The sequence below is a fragment of the Scyliorhinus torazame genome, chromosome 1 (assembly GCF_047496885.1).
Source record: "Scyliorhinus torazame isolate Kashiwa2021f chromosome 1, sScyTor2.1, whole genome shotgun sequence".
Classification (NCBI taxonomy): Eukaryota; Metazoa; Chordata; class Chondrichthyes; order Carcharhiniformes; family Scyliorhinidae; genus Scyliorhinus; species Scyliorhinus torazame.
This window is the reverse complement of record NC_092707.1, coordinates 366,503,278-366,519,080: the sequence shown is the minus strand read 5'-3', so window position 1 is coordinate 366,519,080 and position 15,803 is coordinate 366,503,278. Positions and strand designations below refer to the sequence as shown.

The following is a 15,803-nucleotide window of genomic DNA, read 5'->3' as shown; positions in this document are numbered from 1 at the left end:
GGTGAAGCACCAGGTGAGGCTCAGGAAGGGCTGGCTGAGTCAAATTTTTCATTCAGGGTTTGACAGTAGATGCAGGGTGTAGTGGTGTTGGTGAGAAAGAGGGTGAGGTTCCAGATGGAGAAGGTGGTGGCAGACCAGGGGGGGGGGGGGGGCAAATATGTGATAGTAACAGGGGTGTTGGAGGGGAGTTTGGTGGCAATGGCAAGTGTGTATGGCCCGAACTGGGATGATGCAGGATTTGTGAGGAAGGTACTAGGAGTCATTTCGGACTTGGATTCGCACTAGCTGATAGTGGGAGGGGATTGGAACTTGGTACAAGATGGACAGTTCGCAGCTGCGCCCGTTTGCCCGGGCGGGGCGGGCCCGTGGAGGTTCTTGCACCTGAGGGAACGGGAGTACTCGTTTTTGTCCTTGGTTCACAAAGTTTATTCAAGGGTTGACTTTTTAGTGGTAGAGAAGGCGTTGCTGGCAGGGATTAGGGGATCAGAGTATTATAATGATCTCAGATGATGCGCCGCATTGGGTGGATGTGGTCCTGGAGTGGGGGGTAGCTCAGAGGCTGGGGTGGAGAATAGATGTGGGGTTGCTGGGGGCCGAAGCTTCTGTGAGAAGATCAGGAAAGTGAATGAGAAGTACATGGATTTTAACTGTATGGGGAAGTATCACAGGCGGTGGTATGGGAGGCCCTGAAGTCGGTAGTGGGGGGGGGGGGGGGTATCATTTAATGCCAAGTTGGATAAAGGCCGATGGTGGAAATGTTGGAGGTAGATGGGAGGTATGTGGGGATGCAGATCCAGCCCTTTTGGACAGGTGGAGGGAGTTCCAGGCTAGTTTGGACCGGTTGTCTACGGGGAAGGCGATACACCAACGAGGCAGGCGAGGGGAGCGATTTATGAATATAGGGAGAAGGTGAGACGTATGCTGGCAGGTCAACTTCAGAAGGAGGCAGCGGCGAGATAATCCAGGTGCGGGTTAGGACAGGGAAATTGGTGGTGGTTCCGGACCAGATTAATAAGGTGTTTGAGGAGTTTTATGAAAAGCTGTATAGGTCAGAGCCACCGGAGGAGGAACATAGGATGGGAGAGTTCCTGGACGGGTTTGAGTATCCTAGGCCCAAGGAGGAAGATGGGGCCAGATTGTAGGGGTTGGTGGGGGAACAAGAGGTAAAGGAGGTAATTGGGAAGATGCAATCGGAGAAGGCGGCAGGTCCGGATGGATTCCCAGTGGAGTATTATAAGAAGTTCAAAGACAAATTGCCACCACTGATGGTTGGGATGTTTGAGGCGGCGATAGGAAAGAGGGTGCGACCACAAACGTCAGAACAGGCTTCGATCTAGTGTCTGGGGGAGAGGAGCAGGCATGTGCAGTATGGTTTGATTGAAGTAGTGGTGTTATATTGATGTTTGCACATTTCTGTTAGCTGTAACTGTTTACAATGCCAAAAAAACCCTCAATAAAATTGATTGTTAAATAAAAAGAAAAAAACAAACAGGCTTTGATCTCCCTGCAGTTAAAGAAAGACTAGGACCCAACGGAGTGTGGGTTGTATACGCCTATATCGCTACTGAATGTAGACGCGTAATACTGGCGAAGGTACCAGCGGCTAGGTTGAAGGTGTGCCTCCCGAAGGTGAGAGGGGAATACCAGACAGGGTTCGTGAAAGGAAGGCAGGTATTTTCGAATATCAGGACGTTATTAAATGTAATCATGACGCCGGCTGGGAAAGGAGATGGAGGTGGCGCTAGGTGCGGAAAAGGCGTTTGATCAGGTAGAGTGGGGGTACTTGACGGCAGTCCTACAGAAGTTCGGGATTGGGCTGAGATTTACAGAGCGAGCACAGCTACTATGTAGGGAACTGATAGCGAGTGTCCACACAAATAACATGAGCTCGGCGCACTCTGCTCTGCAACTGGGATACCAGGCAGAGGTGTCCTATGTCCCCATCTCTTTTTGCATGAGTGATAGAGCCTTTGCCATCGCTTTAAGGAGTTTGGGACTGCAAAAGATAGTACGGGGGGGGGGGGGGGGGATGGAACATAGGGTCTCTTTGCACGTGAACGATTTATTGCTATACGTCTCTGAGCCGAGCAAGTCGGTGGGGAATATAATGGGACTTCTGAAGATTTGGATCTTTTTCATGCCATAAACTGAACTTGGAGAAGAGTGAATATTGTGGTGTCCAGGCCAGGAGTGGCAGCTCCCAATTTATAGGGCAGCAACCCATTTCAGGTACTTGGAGGTGCAAGTGGTACGGGATGGGGAGGGTGAAAGCAGACTTGGCAAGGTGGGACAACCTCCCGGTCACTGGTAGGTCGGGTGCAGGCAATTAAAATGAATATGTTGCCGTGATTTTTGTTTTTATTTCAGTGCCCTGCAGTCCTTTTACCGAAGGCATTATTCGAGGAAGTGGACAAGGTGGTCACCTCATTTATGGGGGGGGGGGGGGGAAGAGAGAGCGCGAGAGCAAGAGCGCGCGAGAGAGCGCGCGCGCGCGCGCGCGCAAGAGAGAGAGGGGGAGAAAGAGAGAGAGGGGGAGAAAGAGAGAGAGGGGGAGAAAGAGAGAGAGGGGGAGAAAGAGAGAGAGGGGGAGAAAGAGAGAGAGGGGGAGAAAGAGAGAGAGGGGGAGAAAGAGAGAGAGGGGGAGAAAGAGAGAGAGGGGGAGAAAGAGAGAGAGGGGGAGAAAGAGAGAGAGGGGGAGAAAGAGAGAGAGGGGGAGAAAGAGAGAGAGGGGGAGAAAGAGAGAGAGGGGGAGAAAGAGAGAGGGGGGGAGAAAGAGAGAGGGGGGGAGAAAGAGAGAGGGGGGGAGAAAGAGAGAGGGGGGGAGAAAGAGAGAGGGGGGGAGAAAGAGAGAGGGGGGGAGAAAGAGAGAGGGGGGGAGAAAGAGAGAGGGGGGGAGAAAGAGAGAGGGGGGGAGAAAGAGAGAGGGGGGGAGAAAGAGAGAGGGGGGGAGAAAGAGAGAGGGGGGGAGAAAGAGAGAGGGGGGGAGAAAGAGAGAGGGGGGGAGAAAGAGAGAGGGGGGGAGAAAGAGAGAGGGGGGGGAGAAAGAGAGAGGGGGGGAGAAAGAGAGAGGGGGGGAGAAAGAGAGAGGGGGGGAGAAAGAGAGAGGGGGGGGAGAAAGAGAGTGGGAGAGAAAGAGAGAGAAATACAGAAAGAGAGAAAAGAGAGAGAGAGAGACACACACAGACAGGAAGGTGGTCCTGCAAAGAAGGCGGTAGGTGTGTGTGTGTGTGTGTGTGTGTGTGTGTGTGTGTGTGTGTGTGGCAGGGGGCTCCCCAATTTACTATACTATTACTGGGCCGCGAACGCGGAAAAGGCTAGGAGTTGGGTCGTTGGGGGCAGGGGAGAAGAGTCCCAGTGGGTTAGGATGGAGGAAGGTCTGTGTAGGGTGTAGAGGTTCAGGGACCTGGCAACAGTGCCGCTCCCGATGGCCCCGGCAAGTACTCTGGGAGTCCGGTGATGGAGGCAACACTGACAATTTGGAGCAGTTGAGGCACTTTAAGCTGGGGTCTGGGTCTGGGGAGATGCCAATCAGGGGAATCACAGGTTTGAGCTGGGGAGGCTGGATGGGAGGTTCCAGAGATGTGAGGACAGCGTGATCATGGTATTAAAAGACCTGTTCCTGGGGGGGGGTATTGACAGCAAGAGATTGGAGAAGGGGGTGGTGTCGGCAACTTATGGAAGATTCTGAAGGGGTGGCTATGGAAGGGATTAAGGCCAAGCAGGAAGAAGAGCTGGGAGAGGTAATGGAGGAAGGTTTGTGGCGTGAGGTGCTACGAAGTGTGAATGCATCAACCTCATGCACGAGGTTGGGGCTGATACAGCTGAAGGTTGTATATAGGGCACACCTCGTGAGGGAGAGGATGAGCCAACTTTGAGGGAATGGAGGATGAGCCAACTTTGAGGGAGTGGAGGATGTCTGTGAGCGGTGTGGGAGGGGCCCCGCATACGTTTTGGTCCTGTCTGAAGCTGGAGAGGTATTGGAGGGAGGTTTTTAAATATCATCTCGGGGGTACTGCATGTGGACTTGGAACCGGGTCTCTTAGAGGTCATTTTCGGGGTATCGGACTAGCCCGAGCTGCAGGCAGGTGTGGGGGCACCTGCTAAATCTCACTAGATCTTGCGTTCCCCAACATTTCTGATATCTGTTTTGTATCCTCATTTGTGAAGACAGAACCGAAGTATGTATTTAGTTGCTCAGCCATTTCTTTGTCCCCTATAATACATTCCCCTGTTTCTGACTGTACGGGACCTACATTTGTCTTCAATCTACGTAAAGCGCTGAGGGCAAAGGTTGAGGAGCAGGAGAATACCTTTATCCCGTATATACTCCAGGAATTCGTCCTTCACGGTATTGTGGCTAATTTGATTTGTCCAATCTAGATGCAGATCACCCATAATTACACATGTTCCTCACATGCTTCTCTAATTTCCTGTTTAATGCCATTCCCAACATCACCACTGCAGTATGGGAGTCTATAAATGATGCCTACTGATGTTTTTTGCCCCTTTGTGTTTCACAGCTCTACCCATACAGTTTCCACATTGTCAAAGCCTCATTGTCCTTCCTCACTATTGCGTTCATTTCCTCTTTAACCAGCACTGTCACTCCACTGCCTTTTCCTTTTTGTCCGTCCTTCCTGAATAGCCCTGAACATTTAATAATAATAATACTCTATTATTGTCACAAGTAGGCTTACATTAACACTGCAGTGAAAATCCTCTAGTCACCTGTTCGAGTACACAGAGGAAGAATTCAGAATGTCCAATTCACCTAACAAGCACGTCTTTTGGGACTCTGTGGGAGGAAACCAGAGCACCCAGAGGAAACCCATGCAGACACGTGGAGAACGTGCAGACTCTGTACAGAGGAGTGACCCATGGAGGGAATCGAATATGGCGCTGTGAATCAACAGTGCTAACCACTGTGCCACCATCCCTGGTCACCCTGCAGTCACGTCTCCGTAATCCTGATTATATCATACTCATTTAAGTCTATTTGCACGATTAGTTCATCCACTTTAATGCAAGTGCTCTGTTTGTTAAGGCACAAAGCCTTTAAGCATGTCTTTTTAACATTACTTGTCCCATTCCCACTATTTTTCATTGAGCCTCTATTTGACTCTGGTTCTTGATTTCTCTACCTAATCATTTTTCTTATTCCCCTTACTGTCTTTTGTTCTAGTCCTTGATTTCCCCTCTTCTGACTCTTTGCATAGGTTCCCATCCAGGTGCCATTTTAGTTTAAACCCTCCCAACCACTCCCCCCAAGACATTAGTTCCGGTCCTGCCCAGGTGTAACCCATCCAGTTTGTACTGGTCCCACCTCCCCCAGAACCGGCCCCAATCCCCCAGGAATCTGAAATTAAAAGAAAGTTATTTGAAAGCATCACTACAGGTAAAAGAAAGAATGAAGCCACATTTAATAATAAGGTCTTTTAATATCAGGCCATATTTAATATTTAAGCCTGAGTGAGAATTTGTGCAGAAATAATTGCATTAAGTACCACAAAGCCAATTTTTTTGTGCAGAACCAAATTAGAATGTGCCTTACGCCTGTATTTTTACACAATGCCCAATTTTATTCAACTATCAAATTAACGTAAATCCCCTAGTGTCCATCAAAACACTCCCCCACCCCCACCTCTACTCCCCTTTTGGCCAAAGTCACAAGATTTCTTGCAATTATTCAAGTCCTGAATGGCTGCAAGCTTATGCTCAAAATTTTAGGTACAGCAGGACCCATAATTCTGGTGTCTTACAATATTTCTTTTTAAATTGAGACTTTTACTATATGTTATGTGCCTTGGAATGGATTTTACAGCAACTCAAAGGTCTACATCAAATATTAGCTAGGTTTCCATAATTACATTTCCTTCAAACTTGCTGAGTCTAATATGTGTAAATGATTTGATTACTTTAAACTCTATTTTGATGCACAAAAGTCAGACTCAAAGAAGGAAAAAGGCATTTCTTGGAGCTTTGATTTCTGCCTGTTTTTTTGTTTATTTTTACATTCCAGACTAAAAAGTTGGTGACAGGATCAGTGTAAAATCAACCTTCTTTAAAACTAACATCCTGTTTATGCAATTTGCCAAAATTCCAGATCTTTATGTTTTCATGTCCTTCGCACAATACAAATTTTGTGCTTCTTTGCTCAACAGAGAACAACTGGGCTGTCTGCAGTGGTGGGCTGCACCTAGGTTCTTAGCAAACAGGTAGCCAAAACAACAAACACATGGTGCTGAGCAAAGCACCTCAAATATTTAAAGTAAAAATTATTTTGAGGTTTCTCTTTAACTGCTTAATTTTAATCAATTCAGTGCCTTCAAACAGGACTTGATCATTTCACGAGATCCTTAGCTGTTTCAACTTTTCTATTAAATATCCTCAAGTAACATAGAAGATGCATCATTACCTGTTGCGAGAGACCTTCACGGCTTTCAGTTGAACTTAGAATAGACCTGCGATTTGCCAAAGCCTCTTCATAAGGTACTGATCCTGGACAAGTCTGTAACATGATTATTCCATTATACAACCTTGAACACAAAGGCTCTACATAGCAAACCAAATTATGCACTGTATTACAAATCTTTAAAGTACAATTTATCATAACCGTTTCATCCTGCACGAGGCTCAATGGCTATTCTTTCATAGTCCTACAGCTTCCGAAATAGGCTTTCAATCTTTCGGTCTCTGATCTTGACCATTGTCACTACTACCATACTAATGTATGTTGTATACATTATCTTTAGTTGGTCTTCCACATTGTCTCACTCTTTGGTACCGATTAATTGACTTGTAAATACTAAGTCATGGGCCTATTGCAACTACACCCAAAATCTAGCAGTAATTCATCAATTTTGATGTAACAAAATTACAACCAATAGATTTGGTGGTTTATTAACTATATGGTAAAACTATTGGCTCATTGATTGGTTATTTATTTAATACTTATTGGAACATTCAGTTTTTAAATTCTCTAATCCATGCGAGACAGGCTCATGGAAACTGAAAAGGTCAGCTTGACGTAGTGAGAGTGAAAGCAAAGATAATGACAGGCAAGACAGCTCATGATAAATGAAGTTAAAGTTTTAAAGTTAAATAATCTGTAGACTAGAACTGGTGAACAGCTCAGAACAGTGCATAAATGACTGAACCCTCTACTGAATTAGAATATCCATTACAGCAAGAACAGCAAAGTAGAAGTTATTTGTTAAACAAATTGAGATTCTTTTAATCCTCTTCCCATCCCGGCATCAGATATAGCATGAATTTCAACAACGTATTTGTTCAATATTAGCATCTTTGCACAAACCTTCTTCAGAGATTGGATGTAAGCAGCTGCTTTCTTCTTGTTTGCCAGCATACATTCTGCTGTGAGGGGGTCTATTACACCCATTCCTACCCGTAATCCATACACCGAAGGTGCCGTAAAAAAGTCCAAGTTATTGCTGAAGAATGTACCAATCTAAAGAGACAAAAATATGGATTTCAACTAATCATGTAGGTTTACAAAGAAACTGCAAGCATATTTGTTTTGCAATGAGAAACAATTGTTTCAAAACCAAAACTTCTCAGTGACAGTAAAACCATGCTCAGAGTTAGAATTATCGACCCAGGCATTTTGCAAATTACTTAAAGATTTAAAGACAGAAGCAGAATAATAGCGTAGGTGGTGGTCATTCACCCATTATGCCTATGCCAAGTCTTTGAAGGAGCTGTTCAATTAATTTTACTCCCTTGCCTTTTCCCCATACAACTGCAATATTTTCCCCATCCAATTATTTGTCCAATATCTTTTGAAAAGAATTGAATCTGTTTCCACCACTTTTTCAGGCATTGTAGTCCAGATTCTAACAACTCGCCGTATTAAAAGGTTGGTTCTAGTTTGTTTGCCAATTACCTTAAATCTATATCCTCTTGTTGCTGACTTTCCAACTACCAAAAAGGTCCTGTGTACCTCATCAAAACCCTTCCCGATTTTGAACATCTCTTTGCCTTTCTTAACCTCTGTTTTAAGGAAAATAATTTCAGCCTTTAATCTCTCCAGGTACCTGAAATCCCCAAATTTGGTTACCATTCTAAAAAATCTCCTCTGCACTTGCCTCAAGCTCCGACATCCTTCCTAAAGCATGGTGTCTAGAATTGGACACAATACTCCCTTGCATACCTACGGCCATTGCAACTCGTCTTGCCACCTTTAATGATTTGTGCATGTATACTGTTAGATCCTGGTTCTTGCATATTGTATAAAATTGTACCATTTGATATATACTGCCCCTCTTTCTTTCTCGAAAGGTGCATGACCTCATATTTCTCTGCATTAAATTTAATTTGCCACATGCATGCGTTTTTCTTCCTGAAGTCTGTCATTAACCTCTTCATCGTTCACTACACTTGTGTCATTGACAAATTTCCCATTGCAATTTTACGCAAAGTAGCCAGACAACCATCCAAACTTCCATTATTTTGTTCAGAACTTATCCAATAAATTAAAATTCTGGAAATGTGCAGGACAGATTAACATTAAGTGGGATACTTCCTGTTTTATTTCAAATTCTGAACTTCTAAAATTAGTTTGGGAAAAATTGTCGCAGGAAAATAGGATTAGATTAATAAAAACATTTTTTTTTTTTTATAAATGGGATTAGACAGTTCTTGTTGAAGAGCTAACACAGGCACAATAAAGTAAATACCTTCTGTGCTAAACTTTACAAATCGAGGAGGCTGGTTTAGCAGATAATTGGTTTATAGATGATATTACAAATTATCTAGGATTTAAACAGGAAGTAACTTCTCTTATTAGTTGTAAACAAATGTGGCAACAATTTAAAAACAGGCAATGTTTTTCGTCATTTTGCAGCAGTTGTAGCTTTTATGGACAGTTACCTTTCCTGTAACGTTTGACAATGCTACAACAGAAGAAAGAATACAGTCATTGGTATTTTTAAGTTTCTGTGTAATTGTGGGTAGTTCTTGCTCGAATGAAATCTTCTGACTGTAGTGCTTGGAAATATCTAAACGCAGAAAAAAAACATTAATTAGCTCTGTGGCTGCACTGATTTTGAAGATTGATAGATGTGGTAACTTTAGCACAAGAAAGGTAGTCAAATGCATTGCACAAGTTAATAGGAAGATGCTTATTAAAACAATAACACTTCTATCCCGCCCCCAAATTTCAATTCCCCTTAAAAGACTTAAAAGGAGAGACAACAACAAACATCAAAACATACATGTCGCAACCAATAAGGTCAGTCTTTCAGAAACTTTGCGACTATGTTGTGATCTGCATAAAACCACTGGTGACTCATGAAACACTGGCCAGTCTTGGTTCAGTTGAACTAGACTGGAGGGCGTAAAAGTAGGTTGCTTTTGCTTGTAAGTGAGAGGATGTCCTTCAGTCTTTCCTAGAGTAGTGTCCACTGGATGCCAGAGCAACAGGTACCACATCCTGTTGAATTTCCACATCAGTATTTTCCTTCTCTTTTGTGATCTGGAAACTTAGCTGCCTCAGAATCACTACAGTGAAGGAGTCGATTCGGCCCATCAAATCTGCACCAACCTTCTGAAAGAGCACTCTACTGAGACATACTCCCCTGCCCTATCCTCGTAACTTGATCATGACCATTCCACGTAACCTGCCCATCTTTGGACTGTGGGAGGAAACCAGGGCACCCAGAGGAAACCCACATAAACATGTGCAAACTCCACTGTCACCCAAGGCCAGAATCGAACCCGGGTCCCTGTTGTGCCGACTGGAAGACTTTAGGAATATTAGATTTTAAGTATTGGGCAATTTAAAGGTTAAAAGCCTGGAGTTGTGTGTTTGACGGCAGTGGTCATGTTTAAATAAAATAATTCTGTTTTGCAGGGCCTGGGTGCTTTTAGCACTGGAAGGTAAAATTGACAAAATAAATGGGGGGGGGGAAAGAGAAAGAGAAGAGATTCTTGCTTGGCCGACACTGAAATCAGGAAAGGCGATTGGGTGGAGAATAGGTTTGAATGCCAAAATCGCGGTAGGCGCTGATTTGGCACCAAATTGCGAATTTCCATCACCTTGACAGCGGTGTCAATGCGTTCCGGAACGCACGAACAATGAACACCGTTTGCATGTTATTAGCGGGTCCGACCCGGTACTCTCCGGGGCCTTCGCGATGCTCTGCCTCCGATGGGCCGAGTTCTAGACACGCCGGTTTAGTCGTGCTTTTAAAAATAGTGAAACCGGCATGGCGGCTGCTGAGGAAGAGGTGGGTGGGGTACGGAAAGTGTCCAACAGCGCCACAGTTTGCCAACAGTTGCGCTGCTGGCCGGGCACGGAACACTATTGCCGCAGCCGGCAAGCAGCCATGTAGCTGCTCAGACCGCTAACAGCCCACTTTGAACTTAGTGGCACCGGTTGTATAGGTGTTCTCTTCTTCCCCTCCCCCCCCCCCCCCCCCCCCCGAGGTGCCCTTTGACCCCAGCCAACCCATCAGCTGTATGGGCGTGCTCCAGCACAACCAATGCCATTTTGTTGGCCAGGATACGCGTGTGGGGCTACAACGTGTCAGCCTTGTGAATGTCAATCAAGGAACCGGCGAATCCCACACCATTTTTCATTGGAATCAATCGTGTTCCACGTGGCATAGATGCTAGCCCCTCAATATCAGCAGAATCGGTCCAGGTGTGGCATCAGTTTTTCTGTCGTGAAAGCCCACAAATTCTGCGTTGGCGTCAACACAATCTCAGAAATGGAGAAACTTGCCCAATATGTTCTTCAGTCTGGACTAATGGACTGTGGTTTGACTGGGAAAGTCCCTGGGGAGTTAATGTGCATTCAGTCTGCAGAGATCATTTGTTTTTCAGCTTCGGAGATGGGGTCATTGTTGGATGGAACCAAGAAATGCAGAGAAACATTTTTGAAAAGCATTAGAGAGTTAGTTTTTAAGAGAAATATTTGGAGCGTAGTTGAATTCTGATCTTCCCGACGCTGAGTCCACAATTCTCCCAGAGAAGGTTGAGAGCTGTATGTTTCTTTTCTTCTTCTTTAAATGGGAAACTGAGTAGTGTTTAAAAGGATAATTGTAAGCTGTTCATTTTGGGCATGAAGTTTAATATTGTTCACAATAAAGTTGTTTCAAAATACCCAAGTCCTTTTTCTTTATGCAATCACTCCTAGAGCAAAATCATTCTTTCCATACAGTCTTACAAATAAACTAAAAAATATCAGGGTTTCGGTCCAGTATCCTAGCCACTGTTGGGCACTGGTCTGGGATAGTAATACTGCCGCTGAGACAGCAGTGCTAATCACTGCCACCCTGTTTCAGTCGTGGCATAGACAAATGTTATCTTGATGGCTGCGGATGACCCTTCCATTCGTCAACTTCACCATGAACATTACTGCACCACTTTGGTTCAGAATACCTCCAGGCAGCCATCGTTGGTTACTGCTGAAATTCCTGATAGACATCTGGATTGAAATGCCTCTCCTCTGCATGGTAGTCATGTCTCTCTTTCTGCATTTCCAGTCTCCTTCCCACTCTTTTAACATCTGGATGTAGCAGATCCAGGTGAGACTAGCTTTCTACCCATCAACATTTCAGCCGGTGAAAGTCCTGTTGTTGTTCGTGGGGTGATACTGTACTGAAACAAGAACAGTGAACTTAGTTCCCAAAGCACCATCTGTCATTCTCTTCAGTCCTTCCTTCAGTGTCTGAACAGCATGCTGTGCAAAACCATTCAACACTGGATGAAAAGGAACAGTAAGCACATGGCGTATTCTTTTATTGCACAAATGCTTGGAACAATGGGCAGCACGGTAGCATTGTGGATAGCACAATTGCTTCACAGCTCCAGGGTCCCAGGTTCGATTCCAGCTTGGGTCACTTGTCTGTGCGGAGTCTGCACATCCTCCCCGTGTGTGCGTGGGTTTCCTCCGGGTGCTCCGGTTTCCTCACACAGTCCAAAGATGTGCAGGTTAGGTGGATTGGCCATGATAAATTGCCCTTAGTGTCCAAAATTGCCCGAAGTGTTGGGTGGAGGTGTTGACCTTGGGTAGGGTGCTCTTTCCAAGAGCCGGTGCGGACTCGATGGGCCGAATGGCCTCCTTCTGCACTGTAAATTCTATGTAAATACCATTCGTAAACATTATCCCGTTATCCGAAACCAAAGAATCAAGAAAACCACGAGTCGCAAAACTTGCCTTAGCTTTGCTATTGTAATGGAAGCTGTAATGTTGCTCATACGACTCATAACGGTCCTGTAAAGTCCACATGAAGTCGAGACCACGGAGTGTCAGGCCAACCTCATGGATGGAGTGGAGATGGTGGCGCCATCTTTTGGTTTATTTGACACGCAGAGCAAGATCACGCATTGTTCTCCCAGTCTTGATCCATTTCTCGTCACAACCTACGACCTTGCTAAAATCTTCCATTCGGGAAGCACCCTGATGAACCTCATGGACTTCATCAATAACTTGCAAATGACCAGCAGGGTGCAGCAACCACCCTGGACTCCCAAAGAAAAAATTTTTCTTTTTTTTTTAAATTAGTTTTTTAGGCGGGATCAGGAAGTCGACCCGCGGACGTCTGGGAAGACCCTCACCAATAAATTCTGGTGGAGAGGAAACCCGAGACACTACACGTGTAGTGTCTCCCACCCGCCCTCCTCCTCTAACCTAATAATAAAACCCATTGGTCTGAGGCAAGTACCATATTTTATTATATTATTATTATTTTTTATAAAAATTTAATTTAGTTGTTAGCCAGATCTTGGTAGAAAGTTAGAGGAATGGCAGGGAAGGGAGTGCAATGTTCCTCCTGCAGGATGTTTGAGGTGAGGGATGCAGTTAGTGTCCCTGCTGATTTTACCTGCAGGAAGTGCTGCCATCTCCAGCTCCTCCAAGACCGAGTTAGGGAACTGGAGCTGGAGTTGGAAGAACTTCGGATCATTCGGGAGGCAGAAGGGGTCATAGATAGCAGCTTCAGGGAATTAGTTACACCAAAGATTGGAGATAGATGGGTAACTGTAAGAGGGACTGGGAAGAAGCAGTCAGTGCAGGGATCCCCTGCGGTCGTTCCCCTGAGAAACCAGTATACCGCTTTGGATACTTGTGGGGGGGACGACTTACCAGGGGTAAGCCATGGGGTACGGGCCTCTGGCACGGAGTCTGTCCCTGTTGCTCAGAAGGGAAGGGGGGGGAAGAGGAGCAGAGCATTAGTAATTGGGGACTCGATAGTCAGGGGCACAGATAGGAGATTTTGTGGGAGCGTGAGAGACTCACGTTTGGTATGTTGCCTCCCAGGTGCAAGGGTACGTGATGTCTCGGATCGTGTTTTCCGGGTCCTTAGGGGGGAGGGGGAGCAGCCCCAAGTCGTGGTCCACATTGGCACCAACGACATAGGTAGGAAAGGGGACAAGGATGTCAGGCAGGCTTTCAGGGAGCTAGGATGGAAGCTCAGAACTAGAACAAACAGAGTTGTTATCTCTGGGTTGTTGCCCGTGCCACGTGATAGTGAGATGAGGAATAGGGAGAGAGAGCATTTAAACACGTGGCTACAGGGATGGTGCAGGCGGGAGGGTTTCAGATTTTTGGATAACTGGGGCTCTTTCTGGGGAAGGTGGGACCTCTACAGACAGGATGGTCTACATCTGAACCTGAGGGGCACAAATATCCTGGGGGGGAGATTTGTTAGTGCTCTTTGGGGGGGTTTAAACTAATGCAGCAGGGGCATGGGAACCTGGATTGTAGTTTTAGGGTAAGGGAGAATGAGAGTATAGAGGTCAGGAGCACAGATTTGACGTCGCAGGAGGGGGCCAGCGTTCAGGTAGGTGGTTTGAAGTGTGTCTACTTCAATGCCAGGAGTATACGAAACAAGGTAGGGGAACTGGCAGCATGGGTTGGTACCTGGGACTTCGATGTTGTGGCCATTTCGGAGACATGGATAGAGCAGGGACAGGAATGGATGTTGCAGGTTCCGGGGTTTAGGTGTTTTAGTAAGCTCAGAGAAGGAGGCAAAAGGGGGAGGTGTGGCGCTGCTAGTCAAGAGCAGTATTACGGTGGCGGAGAGGATGCTAGATGGGGACTCTTCTTCCGAGGTAGTATTGGCTGAAGTTAGAAACAGGAAAGGAGAGGTCACCCTGTTGGGAGTTTTTTTATAGGCCTCCTAATAGTTCTAGGGATGTAGAGGAAAGGATGGCGAAGATGATTCTGGATATGAGCGAAAGTAACAGGGTAGTTATTATGGGAGACTTTAACTTTCCAAATATTGACTGGAAAAGATATAGTTCGAGTACAATAGATGGGTCGTTTTTTGTACAGTGTGTGCAGGAGGGTTTCCTGAAACAATATGTTGACAGGCCAACAAGAGGCGAGGCCACGTTGGATTTGATTTTGGGTAATGAACCAGGCCAGGTGTTGGATTTGGAGGTAGGAGAGCACTTTGGGGACAGTGACCACAATTCGGTGACGTTTACGTTAATGATGGAAAGGGATAAGTATACACCGTAGGGCAAGAGTTATAGCTGGGGTAAGGGCAATTATGATGCCATTAGACGTAACTTGGGGGGGATAAGGTGGAGAAGTAGGCTGCAAGTGTTGGGCACACTGAATAAGTGGGGCTTGTTCAAGGATCAGCTACTGCGTGTTCTTGATAAGTATGTACCGGTCAGACAGGGAGGAAGGCGTCGAGCGAGGGAACCGTGGTTTACCAAGGAAGTGGAATCTCTTGTTAAGAGGAAGAAGGAGGCCTATGTGAAGATGAAGTGTGAAGTTTCGGTTGGGGCGATGGATAGTTACAAGGTAGCGAGGAAGGATCTAAAGAGAGAGCTAAGACGAGCAAGGAGGGGACATGAGAAGTATTTGTCAGGAAGGATCAAGGAAAACCCAAAAGCTTTCTATAGGTGTGTCAGGAATAAGCGAATGACTAGGGAAAGAGTAGGACCAGTCAAGGACAGGGATGGGAAATTGTGTGTGGAGTCTGAAGAGATAGGCGAGATACTAAATGAATATTTTTCGTCAGTATTCACTCAGGAAAAAGATAATGTTGTGGAGGAGAATGCTGAGCCCCAGGCTAATAGAATAGATGGCATTGAGGTACGTAGGGAAGAGGTGTTGGCAATTCTGGACAGGCTGAAAATAGATAAGTCCCCGGGACCTGATGGGATTTAACCTAGGATTCTATGGGAGGCCAGGGAGGAGATTGCTGGACCTTTGGCTTTGATTTTTATGTCATCATTGGCTACAGGAATAGTGCCAGAGGACTGGAGGACAGCAAATGTGGTCCCTTTGTTCAAAAAGGGGAGCAGAGACAACCCCGGCAACTATAGACCGGTGAGCCTCACGTCTGTAGTGGGTAAAGTCTTGGAGGGGATTATAAGGGACAAGATTTATAATTGGAGGGGATTATAAGGGACAAGATTTATAATCATCTAGATAGGAATAATATGATCAGGGATAGTCAGCATGGCTTTGTGAAGGGTAGGTCATGCCTCACAAACCTTATTGAGTTCTTTGAGAAGGTGACTGAACAGGTAGGCGAGGGTAGAGCAGTTGATGTGGTGTATATGGATTTCAGCAAAGCGTTTGATAAGGTTCCCCACGGTAGGCTATTGCAAAAAATACGGAGGCTGGGGATTGAGGGTGATTTAGAGATGTGGATCAGAAATTGGCTAGCTGAAAGAAGACAGAGGGTGGTGGTTGATGGGAAATGTTCAGAATGGAGTACAGTCACAAGTGGAGTACCACAAGGATCTGTTCTGGGGCCGTTGCTGTTTGTCATTTTTATCAATGACCTAGAGGAAGGCGCAGAAGGGTGGGTGAGTAA

General features: G+C 45.8%; 1 protein-coding gene across 1 annotated transcript in view; it reads right to left on the bottom strand.

Moving 5' to 3' along the window:
- Positions 1-15,803, bottom strand: part of ppp1r21 (protein phosphatase 1, regulatory subunit 21) — a 156,176-nt gene that overhangs the window by 22,554 nt on the left and 117,819 nt on the right. Inside the window, 3 exon segments of the mRNA XM_072511215.1 lie at positions 6,416-6,508; positions 7,316-7,468; positions 8,890-9,017. Of these exon segments, the coding sequence (XP_072367316.1) occupies positions 6,416-6,508; positions 7,316-7,468; positions 8,890-9,017 (374 nt within the window).